The sequence below is a fragment of the Macaca nemestrina genome, chromosome 15, assembly GCF_043159975.1.
Source record: "Macaca nemestrina isolate mMacNem1 chromosome 15, mMacNem.hap1, whole genome shotgun sequence".
Taxonomy (NCBI): Eukaryota; Metazoa; Chordata; class Mammalia; order Primates; family Cercopithecidae; genus Macaca; species Macaca nemestrina.
The window spans coordinates 84,847,893-84,861,191 of record NC_092139.1 but is presented as its reverse complement, the minus strand read 5'-3'; the positions used below and the strand labels follow the sequence as shown (position 1 = coordinate 84,861,191).

The 13,299-nt window shown below is 40.1% G+C and overlaps 1 protein-coding gene across 8 annotated transcripts in view; it reads right to left on the bottom strand.

Moving 5' to 3' along the window:
- Positions 1-13,299, bottom strand: part of LOC105480752 (BCL2 like 13) — a 94,770-nt gene that overhangs the window by 15,731 nt on the left and 65,740 nt on the right. For 4 of the 8 annotated variants that reach the window (XR_011613873.1, XM_011739921.3, XM_011739922.3 and 1 more), the window contains one exon: positions 9,783-9,926. The exons of 1 other annotated variant lie outside the window; for it this stretch is intronic. Coding sequence is in view for 3 of the 7 variants with exons in the window: in XM_011739921.3 (XP_011738223.1) it covers positions 9,783-9,926 (144 nt within the window). In the remaining 4 variants the exon portion in view is untranslated. Of the gene's footprint in view, positions 1-9,782; positions 9,927-13,299 lie in introns of those variants that run through there. 3 more of the 8 variants (XM_071079986.1, XR_011613874.1, XR_011613872.1) reach the window with 3 other exon arrangements.

The window sequence follows — 13,299 nt, the reverse complement described above, 5'->3', positions numbered from 1 at the left end:
GGTAAAGGCTACAGAGAGTCATGACTGTGCCACTGCACTCCAGTCTGGCCAACAGAGTGAAACCCTGTCTCAAAAAAAAAATAAGGCCCATCATGAAGAAATAAGGGAAAAGTCAACAAACTGAAAATTAAAAGTAAAATGTCTCTTTCCCTTATTATTATCTTTTAATGAGGGTCACACTCTGTCACCCAGGGGCTACAGTGCAGTGGCATAATCATAACTCATTACAGCCTGAAAACCCTGGGCTCAGCAGATCCTCCCACCTCCGCCTCTTGAGTTGCTGGGATTATAGTCATGAGCCACCGCACCACTGCGCCTGGCTTTTCCCCTTATTTTTAACAGCTCAAAGTTAACAAAAGACTGAAGAATGTTCTTTGTTCCACATCTAGAGGATCTTTTCATCTCATCTAAGACACTAGATCAAGTTTGTCTGATCACAACTTTGGCATAATATATTGTTTAAAAGCCAACTCAGATTTATTTATTTTTTATTTTTATTTACTTTTTTTGAGACGAGTCTAGCTCTGTCACCCAGGCTGGAGTGCAGTGGCGTGATCTCAGCTCACTGCAACCTCCGCCTCCCAAGTGCAAGGGATTCTCCTGCCTCAGCCTCCAGGGTAGCTAAGATTACAGGTGTGCACCACCACGCCCGGCTAATTTTTTTTTTTAATTTTTAGCAGAGATGGGGTCTCACCATGTTGCCCAGGCTGGCCTCAAATTCCTGACCTCAAATTATCTGCCTGCCTCGGCCTCCCAAAGTGCTGGGTTTACAGGCGTGAGCCACTGCACCCAGTCAATTCAGATTAAAGAGCTTTATGTCTTGCTGTCATGGCCTCCATACCTTACAATGTATTTCTGTATTTAGGACATGTGACATTTTAATGAAGATTCACCGAACATTCTGTGCTCTTATGTAAGAAGTCTTAAAGAAAGAACAGATTACTAAGCTTTTACTCCTGAGGATCAATCCACATCAAACAAAAATATAAAAATAGCACTTTTTTTTTTTTTTTTTTTTTTTTTTTTTAAGACAAGGTCTTACTCTATCACCTAGGCTGGAGGTCAGTGGCACAATCTTGGCTTACTGCAGCCTTGACCTCCCAGGCTCAGGTGATCCTCCCGCCCCAGTCTCCTGAGTAACTAGGACCACAGATTACTCCCAGTTAATTTTCATATTTTTTGTAGAGACGAAGTCTCACTCACCATGTTGTCCAGGCTGGTCTTGAGCTCCTGGACTTGGGCAATCTACCTGCATCAGCCTCCCAAAGTGCTGGGAATACAGGAGTGAGCCACTGCACCCGGTCAATGTTTTCTTTTGTTCTGTTTTGTGACTGAGTCTCGCTCTGTTGCCCAGGCTGGAGTGCAGCAGCACGATTTCAGCTCCTAGGTTCTGCAATCTGGGTTCAAGCGATTCTCCTGCCTCAGTCACCTGAGTAGTTGGGATTATAGGAACCCACCACCATGCATGGCTAATTTTTCTATTTTTATCTATTTTATTTTATTTTATTTTATTTATTTATTTCTCCTGGGTTCAAGCAATTCTCCTGCCTCAGCCTCCTGAGTAGCTGGGACTACAGGCGTGCACCACCATGCCCGGCTAATTTTTGTATTTTTAGTAGAGACAGGGTTTCACCATGTTGGCGAGCCTGGTCTCGAACTCTGGACCTTAGGTGATCTGCCCATCTTGGCCTCCCAAAGTGTTGGGATTACAGGCATGAGCCACCACGTCCAGCCTCAATTTTGTATTTTTGAGACAGGGTTTTGCCATGTCACCGGGCTGGAGCTTCTTTTTTTTCTTTTTGAGATGGAGTCTCGTTCTGTCACCCAGGCTGGAGTACAGTGGCATGATCTCGGCTCACTGCAAGCTCCGCCTCCCGGGTTCACGCCATTCTCCTGCCTCAGCCTCCTGAGTAGCTGGGACTACAGGCACCGGCCACCACGCCCGGCTAATTTCTTGTATTTTTAGTAGAGACGGGCTTTCACAGTGTTAGCCAGGATGGTCTCGATCTCCTGGTCTTATGATCCGCCCACCTTGGCCTCTCAAAGTGCTGGGACTACAGGCGTGAGCCACCGCGCCCGGCTGAGCCTCTCTTAATAATTACTGTCATAATGAAGAGCAGGCTTTCACTAAAATAAAAAGAGCTGTTTTGGATAATATCTTACTTACAACTTATCATATTAGAAGAATAACATCTACAAGTAGCCTCGGAATCATTCTAACGATCTAAATTTTTTTTAATACAAAATATTTGTATTGCTGAGAGTATCTACCTCTTTGGCTTCACTGACATAAAATGCAAAGGAGTAATTTCAAGGGCTCAAAAATATAAAACTAGCTGGGATAAACCATGAGTTAAATATGCACAAAGAAGCAGAGAGCTATGTCTTGTTATTGTTCTTAAATAAATGATGCCAGAGGGGTTGAGTAACTTGCCCAAGGTCCTTTAGCTTGCTATGACAAATTGGATAGTAACAATAGGTAACCCTTATGTAATTCTTATCATGTGCCCTTCTAAAGACTTCACTTAAATTAATCTATTTAAACCTCATAACAATGCTATGAGAGGATTATTGTTATTTCCATTCCACAGACATGGAAACCAAAACAAGTAAATAAGATAAGTAGTTTTCCCAAAGTAATAAAGCTGGGATTCAAACCCAGGCAGTTTGCCTCCAGGGTCCACATTTTTACCAATTATGCTGTCCTGCCTCTTAGGTGAAGTCCCTGATTGATTTCTGTAACAGAGTGCCTTTTGAGTTAATGGCCAGAAGTATTCATAGATAGAGCATGTTATTCTTGGTGTTTTTTTCAAGCAAACACACAAAGATATATGCATTAAACTCTTCAATTAAAAAGGGAAGCAGAGAAGAAACACGTAGATAAAAGGAATATATCAAAATAAATGTAAAATAAAATACAAATATAACTTTGTTTTGGTGGTAGGAACTAAGTAAAAAACTAAGTAAAGGAATATATCAAAATAAATATAAAATAAAATGCAAACATTACTTTGGTGGTAGGAACTAAGTAAAAATCAGGTTGACAATCGCTCAAAGAACTATTAGAAAAATTGGCTGCATCATGATGTCTAAATTTTTTTGTTTCACTTTTTTTTTTGGTGGGGGCAGGGGGTCACATCAATTACAAATTATTCTGCCACCTCAAGCAATATTTTACCTTCTGAGACATAGCTGCTGCTGCGCTGAGCTCCTATGAACTTTTCCATTTGAAGAAGCTTTGGCAAAATTCCAAAGCCCATCTACATTGGTAAACTCGTCTAAGGACCCATTTTACCTTAAGATTTATGCCAACAAACCTCTGTCATTACTTCTCAGACTTCATATATCTACCTGTCAAGAAAAAGAGCTGTTTTGGATAATACACTAATTACAACTTATATTAGAAAAACATCTACAAGTAGCCTTAGAACAATTCTGACAACCTAAATCATTGTTAATACAAAATATCTGTCATGTTGGGAGTATCCATCCCTTTGGCTACACTGACATAAAACACACAAAGGCTCCACTGACATTTTGTAACTTCGAGGGCTCAAAAATATACAACTAGCTGGGATCAACCAGCTGGTTTTATATTTTTTAGCCCTCGAAGTTACAAAATGGAAACAGATCACTGCTTTAGACCCTTATAACCAAATGCCTCTCAGATCACTATTAACCTAAAATAAGAAAATGGACTGTGTTGAAGAAATTACACAGAAGTAATTTTCCACCCAACACGATGAGGAAGATCCACAAAAAATACGTTTCAGAGTATAACACAGTAAACATCCACACCCACATATACAGCAGGCAGATTTCCCAAAACAGTACTTAGTCTTACTAAATTGATTTTAGCTGCAACCCACTTCATTAATTTCAGATCATCTCCTTTGTGTCAGCTCCCACAATATGAAAACTATTCTAACAAATTATTAACCTAAAAGCTTCCAAGAGATAGTCTTTAAATATCCTAGATTAAACAAACAAAAACCTATTCTAAAATCAGAAGCTTCATGTCAAAAGAAAATGACAGATTAATTTTATTCAAAATACTTAAATATTACAATAGACATTAGATGACATTTCCTCCAATAATCTTTTATGTAATCTAAAAGCAAATCTTTCACAGGAAGTATTTAGCATGTGACGATGGAGAAAGTAAAATACAAGCCTTACCACAGTGGACTTGCTCTGCCCTTTCCAGGAGACAGACTTACTTCCAACGTAGCAACACAAGCCCAGGAAATGAAAGAGAATGAGGAGGGAGGGAGCAAGGATGACTCAGGGAGAATCACAGCACATGAACCAGTCTGTGCCCTCACTGGGCTGCAGGGCAAATAAAAGTCAGAACTGAAACTAAGAGGAAACGGTGATCAGGCTTAAGGAGAAGGAAAGCAAGCCCACACTCTTCAGAGACACATGTGAAAACCTGCATTTGTAAAAATGTAACATTTTCACAAAACACTTTCACATCATTATTTTGTGAGATAGAGAAGCTATTCTTCTCTTTTTGTAGTTGAAACTGAGGTTCAGAGAAGTTAAACCAATCCTTCCAAAACACAGGGCTAGTATTTGGCAGAGCTGGGGCAAGAAACAAATCTTGTGATTTCTAATCCTTTTCTCAATTCATCATTCGCTGAAAAAAGGCAGAGTGAAAAAAAAAAAACAAGGTAGAAAGAGAAAACAGGCTGGGCAAGGTGGTGCATGCCTGTAATCCCAGCATTTTGGGAGGCCAAGGAGGGAGGATTGCTTGAGGCCAGGAGTTTGAGACCAGCTTGGGCAACATAGTGAAACCTTCTCTCTGCAAAAAATAAGCCAAGTGTGGTAGTGCATGCACACTTGTGGTCCCAGCTACGAGGGAGGCTGAGGTGGGAGGATCACAAACCCAGGAAGTTGAGGCTGCAGTGAACCATGATCATGCCACTGTACTCCAGCCAGGGCAACAAGGCAAGACACTGTCTCTAAGTCCTAGACATTTCTGCTAATAATTCAGAAAACAAAATATTATTTTTCTCCTTCAAATCTGTATGTCCAAAGCCTGCCTGTTCCTAACTGACAATGTGCTATCACTCCATTAATCCAACAGATTATGGCTGCTGGCGCCACATCCTCTGCTGCAGGTTTTCAAAAGCAGCTGCACTTTGAGAAATAGGCAGTTTGTTTCACTTGATGTTGTGTTCAAGTGACTAAAGACAAATACATTCCCCGTGGAAATCATACCACAGGCTTTATATAACAGACAAGCAGTATCATGTGGTCAAATGATTCTCTTCTGGAAGGGTTTTAAGAGCTGTCAATGTAATGTTCAACACGAAGTATCTTAAGGAGATTCAGGTTGACAGCTTATGTCACCGGATACATTTTCACCAACTGGCATTTAAAAAAAAAGCAGTATCGGCCAGGCGCAGTGGCTCACGTCTGTAATCCCAGCACTTTGGGAGGCCAACAAGGGCGAATCACAAGTTCAGGAGATTGAGACCATCCTGGCTAACACGGTGAAACCCTGTCTCTACTAAAAATACAAAAAATTAGCCAGGCGTGGTGGTGGGTGCCTGTAATCCCAGCTACTCGGGAGGCTGAGGCAGGAGAATAGCATGAACCCGGGAGGCGGAGCTTGCAGTGAGCTGAGATCATGCCACTGCACTCTAGCCTGGGCGACAGAGCAAGATTCCATCTCAAAAAAAAAAAAAAAAAAAAAGCAGTTTCTTGGTGGTTTTTTATTTATTTATTTTTTTTTGGAGACAGAGTTTCACTCTTGTTTCCCAGGCTGAAGTGCAATGGCGTGATCTTGGCTCACTGAAATCTCTGCCTCCCTAGTTCAAGCAATTCTCCTGCCTTAGCCTCCCAAGTAGCTAAGATTACAGGTGCTTGCCATCACACCCAGATAATTTTTGTATTTTTAGTAGAGATGGGGTCTCACCATGTTGGCCAGGATAGTCTCAAACCCCTGACCTCAGGTGATCTGCCCACCTCGGCCTCTCGAAGTGCTGGGATTATAGGGATGAGCCACCGCACCCAGCCTAATATCTTAGTTTTAAACACAAGCAAATGGAGAGCTTAGACTGAACAATGTGAAATACAGATTGGACATTCAAATTTAGAGATAAAACACATTGGAAATATTAATGAAGGCCAGGTGCAGTAGCTCACGCCTGTAATCCCAGCACTTTGGGAGGCCTAGGTGGGTGGATCACCTGAGGTCAGGAGTTTGAGACCAGCCTGCCAACATGGCGAAACTCTATCTCTACTAAAAATACAAAAAGTAGCTGGTCATAGTGGCGCACACCTGTAAACTCAGCTACTCAGGAGGCTGAGGCACAAGAATAGCTTGAACCTGGGAGGCAGAGGTTGCAGTGGGCTGCAATTGTGCCACTGCACTCAAGCCAGGATGACAGAGCAAGACTGTTCTAAAAAAAAAAAAAAAAAAAAAAAAAAAGAAGTATTAATGAACTAGTTATCCAGGCAGTAGATCTTTTCTTTTTGCACAGATACTGGAGTTGAATAATATACTTACTTTCTCTGTAACAAATTACAATCACCAAACAAACCTGGATGTACATCGTCATAAAACTGAAAGTCGAGAAGGGAGTGCATAATATTCCCTGCATTTTTCTTCCTTTGTTGTAAAGCACCATATGGGATAAGTGACAGTTAACCTGGGATGTCTCCTGGCTATCACACAAACCATACACTACACTGGCAAACGCTTTTAAAAAGTATTAAAGTGGGAAGACAACAATAACAATAAATTGTCACAATTCTTATTTTTAAGAACAGCTCAAAAAATATTTTTATTTTCCTAAGACAAATGCTCAGGATTTTCTTCAGTAAGCATTTGCCAAACACATAAACCTAGTATGTTCGATACTAGTATCCATAGTAATTAAATTTACACATTTTAAAAATTAACTCAAACCCTCAGATGCATAGTGGCTAAAAAACAATACTGAGGAGCATACTTTATGAAAAGTACTCTCTCTACGGAATCACTGACTGTTGAGCAAATTACAACAAGTAAACTTAAAAAACATTTCTTTTTTTTTTTTTTTTTTTGGGGGGACAGAGTCTCGCTCTGTAGCCCAGGCTGGAGCGCAGTGGCGAGATCTCGACCTCGGCTCACTGCAAGCTCCGCCTCCTGGGTTCACGCCATTCTCCTGCCTCAGCCTCCTGAGTAGCTGGGACCACAGGTGCCTGCCACCGCACCCGGCCAATTTTTTGTATTTTTAGTAGAGACGGGGTTTCACCGTGGTCTCGATCTCCTGACCTCATGATCCGCCCACCTCAGCCTCCCAAAGTGCTGGGATTACAGGCGTGAGCCACCGCGCCCGGCTTAAAAAACATTTCTAGGCCCAAAGAAAGAAAGAAAAAAACCCGGGAGCAAGAACGGAAAAGACTAAAATGATAAACAGTGAAATTAACCCAAGGAGATGAGTGAAGTCCAAATAAATGTCACTTCCTCAGTGCAGCCTCCCCTGAGTAATATAAAAACTCTGACCCCTACATCATGTGTCTCCCTGCGTTGTTGTCACAGCACGTAACTCCCTGTAGTGTATGAAGATACACTACACATCTTCACTGTGGTCTCTCTCCATTAGAGTGTCATCTATCTCGGGTCAAGGAAACGCTCTGCTGACAGCTCTCTACTGAGAACCTAGAACAGGGCACAGTATGCAGCAGGTGCTCAATACATGGCTGAATGAGTAATGACTGCTTGGAACAAGACAAATTGAAATAAAAAGATAAAATACAGATACAAATGCTGGGATGGATATACTGATATTTTAAAGAATAAGAGGAGGGGCCGGGCATAGTGGCTCATGCCTGTAATCCCAGCACTTTGGGAAGCTGAGGCAGGCAGATCACAAGGTCAAGAGATTCAGACCATCCTGGTCAACATGGCGAAACCCCGTCTCTACTAAAAACACAAAAATTAGCAGGGCGTGGTGGCAGGCGCCTGTAGTCCCAGCTACTCGGGAGGCTGAGGCATGAGAACCGCTTGAACTCAGGAGGCGGAGGTTGCAGTGAGCTGAGATTGTGCCACTGTACTCCAGCCTAGCAACAGAGTGAGACTCCGTCCTCACAAAAAAAAAAAAAAAAAAAAAAAGAGGAGAGAGCGACAGAGGGAGGAAGGGAGAGAAGGTTCAGTTCAGCTAAGTAAGACATGAAATCCTAACCAGAAGCTATAATCAGGTCTTGAGCATATACATTTATTTGGCAAGGATTTTCATTAATGTCATTTTTAATACAGAAGGATTTCAAACAGTCTTCACTCCTTCAGGAAAGTTTAAAAAAAATATGGTTCATCCAAACTATTTAACTACTGTTAAAAAAGAAACACAGCCGGGCGTGGTGGCTCACACCTCTAATCCTAGCACTTTGGGAGGCCAAGGCAGAAGACTGCTTCAGCTCAGGAGTTTGAGATCAGCCTGGGCAACAGAGAAAGACCCTGTCTCTTTTTATTTAAAAAAAATAAATATTTTAAAAACAAAAATAGAAATAAGTACGTTTCAAGTACGATGTGGAAGGAAGCCCATATTGTACAATACTTCTACATTTAAAACTATCAAGTATTATTGAGAGAAATTAAAGATATCCTTTAATATCAAAGGGATATTTGACATTTTGGGCTGGATTATTTAGAAAGAAAAAAAATAGATTTTAGGACAAAAAACATTTCTAGAGACAAAGTCCATAACTGTAATAAAACATTCAATTCACCAAGGGTTGATAATTACAACTTTTAGTCACCTACAATTGACAGAACTAAAGGGAAAATGGAAAATCTACCACCATAGTAGCAAATCTGAACATGTCTCTCTTAGCAAATAATTAGACAAAAAAATTGGAAATGACTGAAAGATTTAAAATACATAATTATTAAGACTGATTAAATGTGAATGGACACGTACAGACCTCTGCACCAACAATTAGAGAATATATGTTCTCCTGAAACACGCATAAAATATATATATATATATATATTTTTTGTTGTTGTTGCTCTGTCGCCCAGGCTGGAGTGAAGTGGCGCTATCTTTGCTCACTGCAACCTCTGCCTCCTGGGTTCAAGTGATTCTCCTGCCTCGGCCTCCTGAGTAGCTGGGATTACAGGCACATGCCACCATACCCGGTTAATTTTTTGTATTTTTTTGTACAGACAGGGTTTCGTCACGTTGACCAGGCTGGTCTTGACCTCCTGACCTCAGGTGATTCACCCACCTCAGCCTCCCAAAGCACTGGGATTACAGATGTGCACCACTGCGCCCAGCCATATATATATATATATATATATATATATATATATATATATATATATTCTTTAAAATTGATCATGATAGTAGGCCATAACTCAAGTTTCAATGCCATGATGGCCGTGCTTTCTGATGAAACAGAATTAGTAATTGAAAAGAAAATTTTTAAACCCGTAAATATTTGGAAATTAAAAATAATTTCCAAGTAATTCAAGGGTCAAAGAACATATAAGGAAAATTTGAAAACAACCGAACAAACTGAATAATAATAATTACATATCAAAAAATAGGATAGAGCACGGCACAGTGGTGGGCACCTATAGTCCCAGCCTGTGCTCCTGACTATTCAGGACCTGAGGCTGGATCACTTGAGCCCAGGAGTTTGAGACTGAAGCCTGCATGAGAGTGTCTGCTATTAGACGCTGCACTCCAGCCCGGACAACACAGCAAGAACCCATCTCTTAAGCAAAACAACAACAATGAACCTAATTTTTTTTCAAGAAAATAGTTTTAATATATAACAGCTCATACCCAGCCACCTTGCTGAATGATGTACTCTGCCGAATAGTCCTCCAGGTATGTCACGCCAAACTGCAGCAGTGCACTCAAAGGTTCTTGACCACGTCTTGTCAATTCCAAAAGCATGTGTCGTAGCAAAACCAGAGGCACCAAAATCTTCGATGCAAAGATGAGAGAATAAAAAAACCACACTGAAATTCTTACAATGTGTTTTATATGTTCAACTACTAGAAAATTATACTTAAATGCATCATTAAGGTATTTTACTTTCATTATATAAAGGAAATAAAACAGTAACTTCTATTAGGACTTTTGTGAATACTGCATGTAGGTTTTATACAATAGGGAGGTAGAAAAGGTTATTGAAAATAATTAGGCATGTGTGTGCCTGTATGTGTGTGTGAGAAATAACATATATAGAAGGAAATTCACTGATGCATTATTAATTAATTTCTTTTTTCTTTTTTTTTTTTTTTTTGAGATGGAGTCTTGCTCTTTCGCCCAGGCAGTGGTGCAATCTCGGCTCACTGCAGCCTCCGCCTCTCAGGTTCAAGCAATTCTCTGCTCAGCCTCCTGAGTAGCTGGGATTACAAGTGTCCACCATGACGCCTGGCTAATTTTTGTATTTTAAGTAGAGACAGGGTTTCACCATGTTGGCCAGGCTGGTCTCAAACTCCTGGCCTCAAGTGACCTGCCCACCTCGGCCTCCCAAAGTGCTGGGATTATGGGCTTGTGCCACTGTGCCCAGCCTGAAGCATTATTTATAATAGCAGAAAACTAGAAAAACAACCCAACAGGGACTAGTTAAATAAATTATCATCATCCAGTAAAATATGCAGTTGTTAAAAAGACTTCGATCGCTTACTACCCAATCACCAGGATTTACTTTAAGTGAAAAAAGGCAAGTTATAGAAGAATATATACAGTACCATTTGCGTAATAAAAACATATACAAATATGTATGTTTATATAATCCTACAGTATCTCCAGAAAAATTTGCAAGAAACTGGTAATACTGGTTGCCTAAAAGGAACTAGGTGACTGGCAACAAGGATGAGAGAAAACTTTTATTTTTCAAAGCCTATCTTTCTGTACTTTTTTGTACTTTGTACCAAGTGCTTTTATTATTTGGAAATAAGAACTTTTAAAAATTAAGAGCTATCTTGCGGCCGGGCGCAGTGGCTCAAGCCTGTAATCCCAGCACTTTGGGAGGCCGAGACGGGCGGATCACGAGGTCAGGAGATCGAGACCATCCTGGCTAACATGGTGAAACCCCATCTCTACTAAAAAATACAAAAAACTAGCCGGGCGAGGTGGCGGGCGCCTGTAGTCCCAGCTACTCGGGAGGCTGAGGCAGGAGAATGGCGTAAACCCGGGAGGCGGAGCTTGCAGTGAGCTGAGAACCGGCCACTGCACTCCAGCCTGAACAGCAGAGCGAGACTCCGTCTCAAAAAAAAAAAAAAAAAAAAAAAAAAAAAGAGCTATCTTGCAAAACTCATCAAAAGTCAAACATAAAAGATGCCATTACAATCTACACCTAATAACCATGTGGCTCAATACTTAAAAGTCATTAAAAATTACAACAGAAACTAACTAGAGTCCCTGTCTTCCTTTAAAAAAAAATGCATATTGAAAAAAAACTAAGTATTCAGGTAGCCATCTGCATGCAGTCTGTTTTGTCTAAAACATCAAGAGGTCCATATGCCTGGAAAAGGAATGCAAAAGGAAATGAAACCAATTCCAGTTCCTTGTTAGCAGACTACCAAGGAAATAACCGAGGGACGACAAAATACTTCTGCAGGAGGACAAACAAAAAACAATGAGTTTTATATTTCAAACTAACATTCCTTGGCTTCTAAAGAAAGGAAAAGAAAGCAGCCCTGGGGGAATCTCTGTCAAAATCTGAAGGGAAGAATGCAGTGAACACATAATGTCTTTACTTCTTCACATTCTCAAGGCGCTCCAGCCCAAAATATATCGAAAACTCCTTCTTAACACTGATGGAGTAGCATAGGGCGATAAGGAAGAACACATTAGGCATTTCCACAATAAGAAAACTTACACTATTACACAAACAAACAAAAAACTGTTTATATTTTGCCGTGGGTAGCAGCAGGTAAGGAGTGGCTCATGAACCAGTGGTGCTAATCTGTGTATCAACTTAAAGGTCTGGGATGTCCTGGACTTCAAAACATTCTAATTTCCCATAATAATCCATGATACTATAACATTTTAAAGTTATTCATATTTAAGCTCTATTACCTCTTGGGGAAATGAGTTGTAAATATTTTATGCTTGTTATACAAAATACCAGTAAGTTTTATGTGTTCCAAATTTAACTCTTTCATGTATCGAAAAGCAGACACCCTAGTTTTACTACGTAAGAATCTAGTGATAAATCTGCAATTCTCTTTCACTCCTGGAAGAGGAGTGAAAAGCCTCACTCACTAGACTTCCAGTCTGAAATCCACTATTCTCTTACTCTGTTTTTCATATGGCCATTGCTCCATTGCAATGCAAAGTGATCCATTTGATCACTTAAGTTCCCTTTTCTGGATCTTCCCTATTCCAATATCTTTCTTGAAACGCAGTAACCACAGTGCAGAAACGTCATTTTTCAGGATGGACATTTTCTATGTGGTTGGTAATACGCTTCTTGGTGGTACATGCTACGTCAGATGACTCGTTTTTTTTCCCTTCATTCCTCATACAGCTATTAAATGACTACCATATACCAGGCTTACCTATTTGGCATGCTATCTTCAGGGACCTGTATGATGACGTCCAAGGCCACTGTACCATTTAGATTGTCTTTAAGCAGCTAAATCCTAAGAGGATTTACACATAATCCTACACACAAAGCTCCATGAGTTAATTCTACAACTGACCTCCATCAATTTGACATTTTACCATCCACAAGAATTTTACATAATCTGCACAACTGATTTTTTTTGGACTCTTCCCTCCCACATTATTTTTTTAAATGTTAAAACAAAACTAGATCCCCAGGCATCCACTCCTAGAAGAACCCACGATTCACATGTCTAGGTCTAAAAAGTCAGCAAACAGTTTTATCTTTGATTCTTTCTTAAAAGTCATTTCCTTACTGGATAACAGTAATCCCCACATCATATATAATTTTTTTTTTCTTCAACTGTTTTTGCAATGAAATGCTAAAGTATTTTTGGCCATCAAAACAGATTACCTCCACTGGCTTACCTTTATCCACACACTTATTTAATCTCCTGACATCTCTTCAAACACTATGTGGTCTCTTTAACAGGTTAGACCTACTTAAATTCAGTGACATTATCCTTTTATTAAAGAATATATGAGCTTGCTTGGTATAGAAATGAAGCATACTAACTTACAGCTCTGAGAGTCCCTTTCATTACAACGAATATTTATGATAACAGTGACATATTTTGCTCCACCAATCTATTTAATCCTTCTGTGACTTAACAGTTCTAATAAAAATCATATTCTACAAATTTTATCTATACCGAATTCACTGATTAGGTTTGTCTTT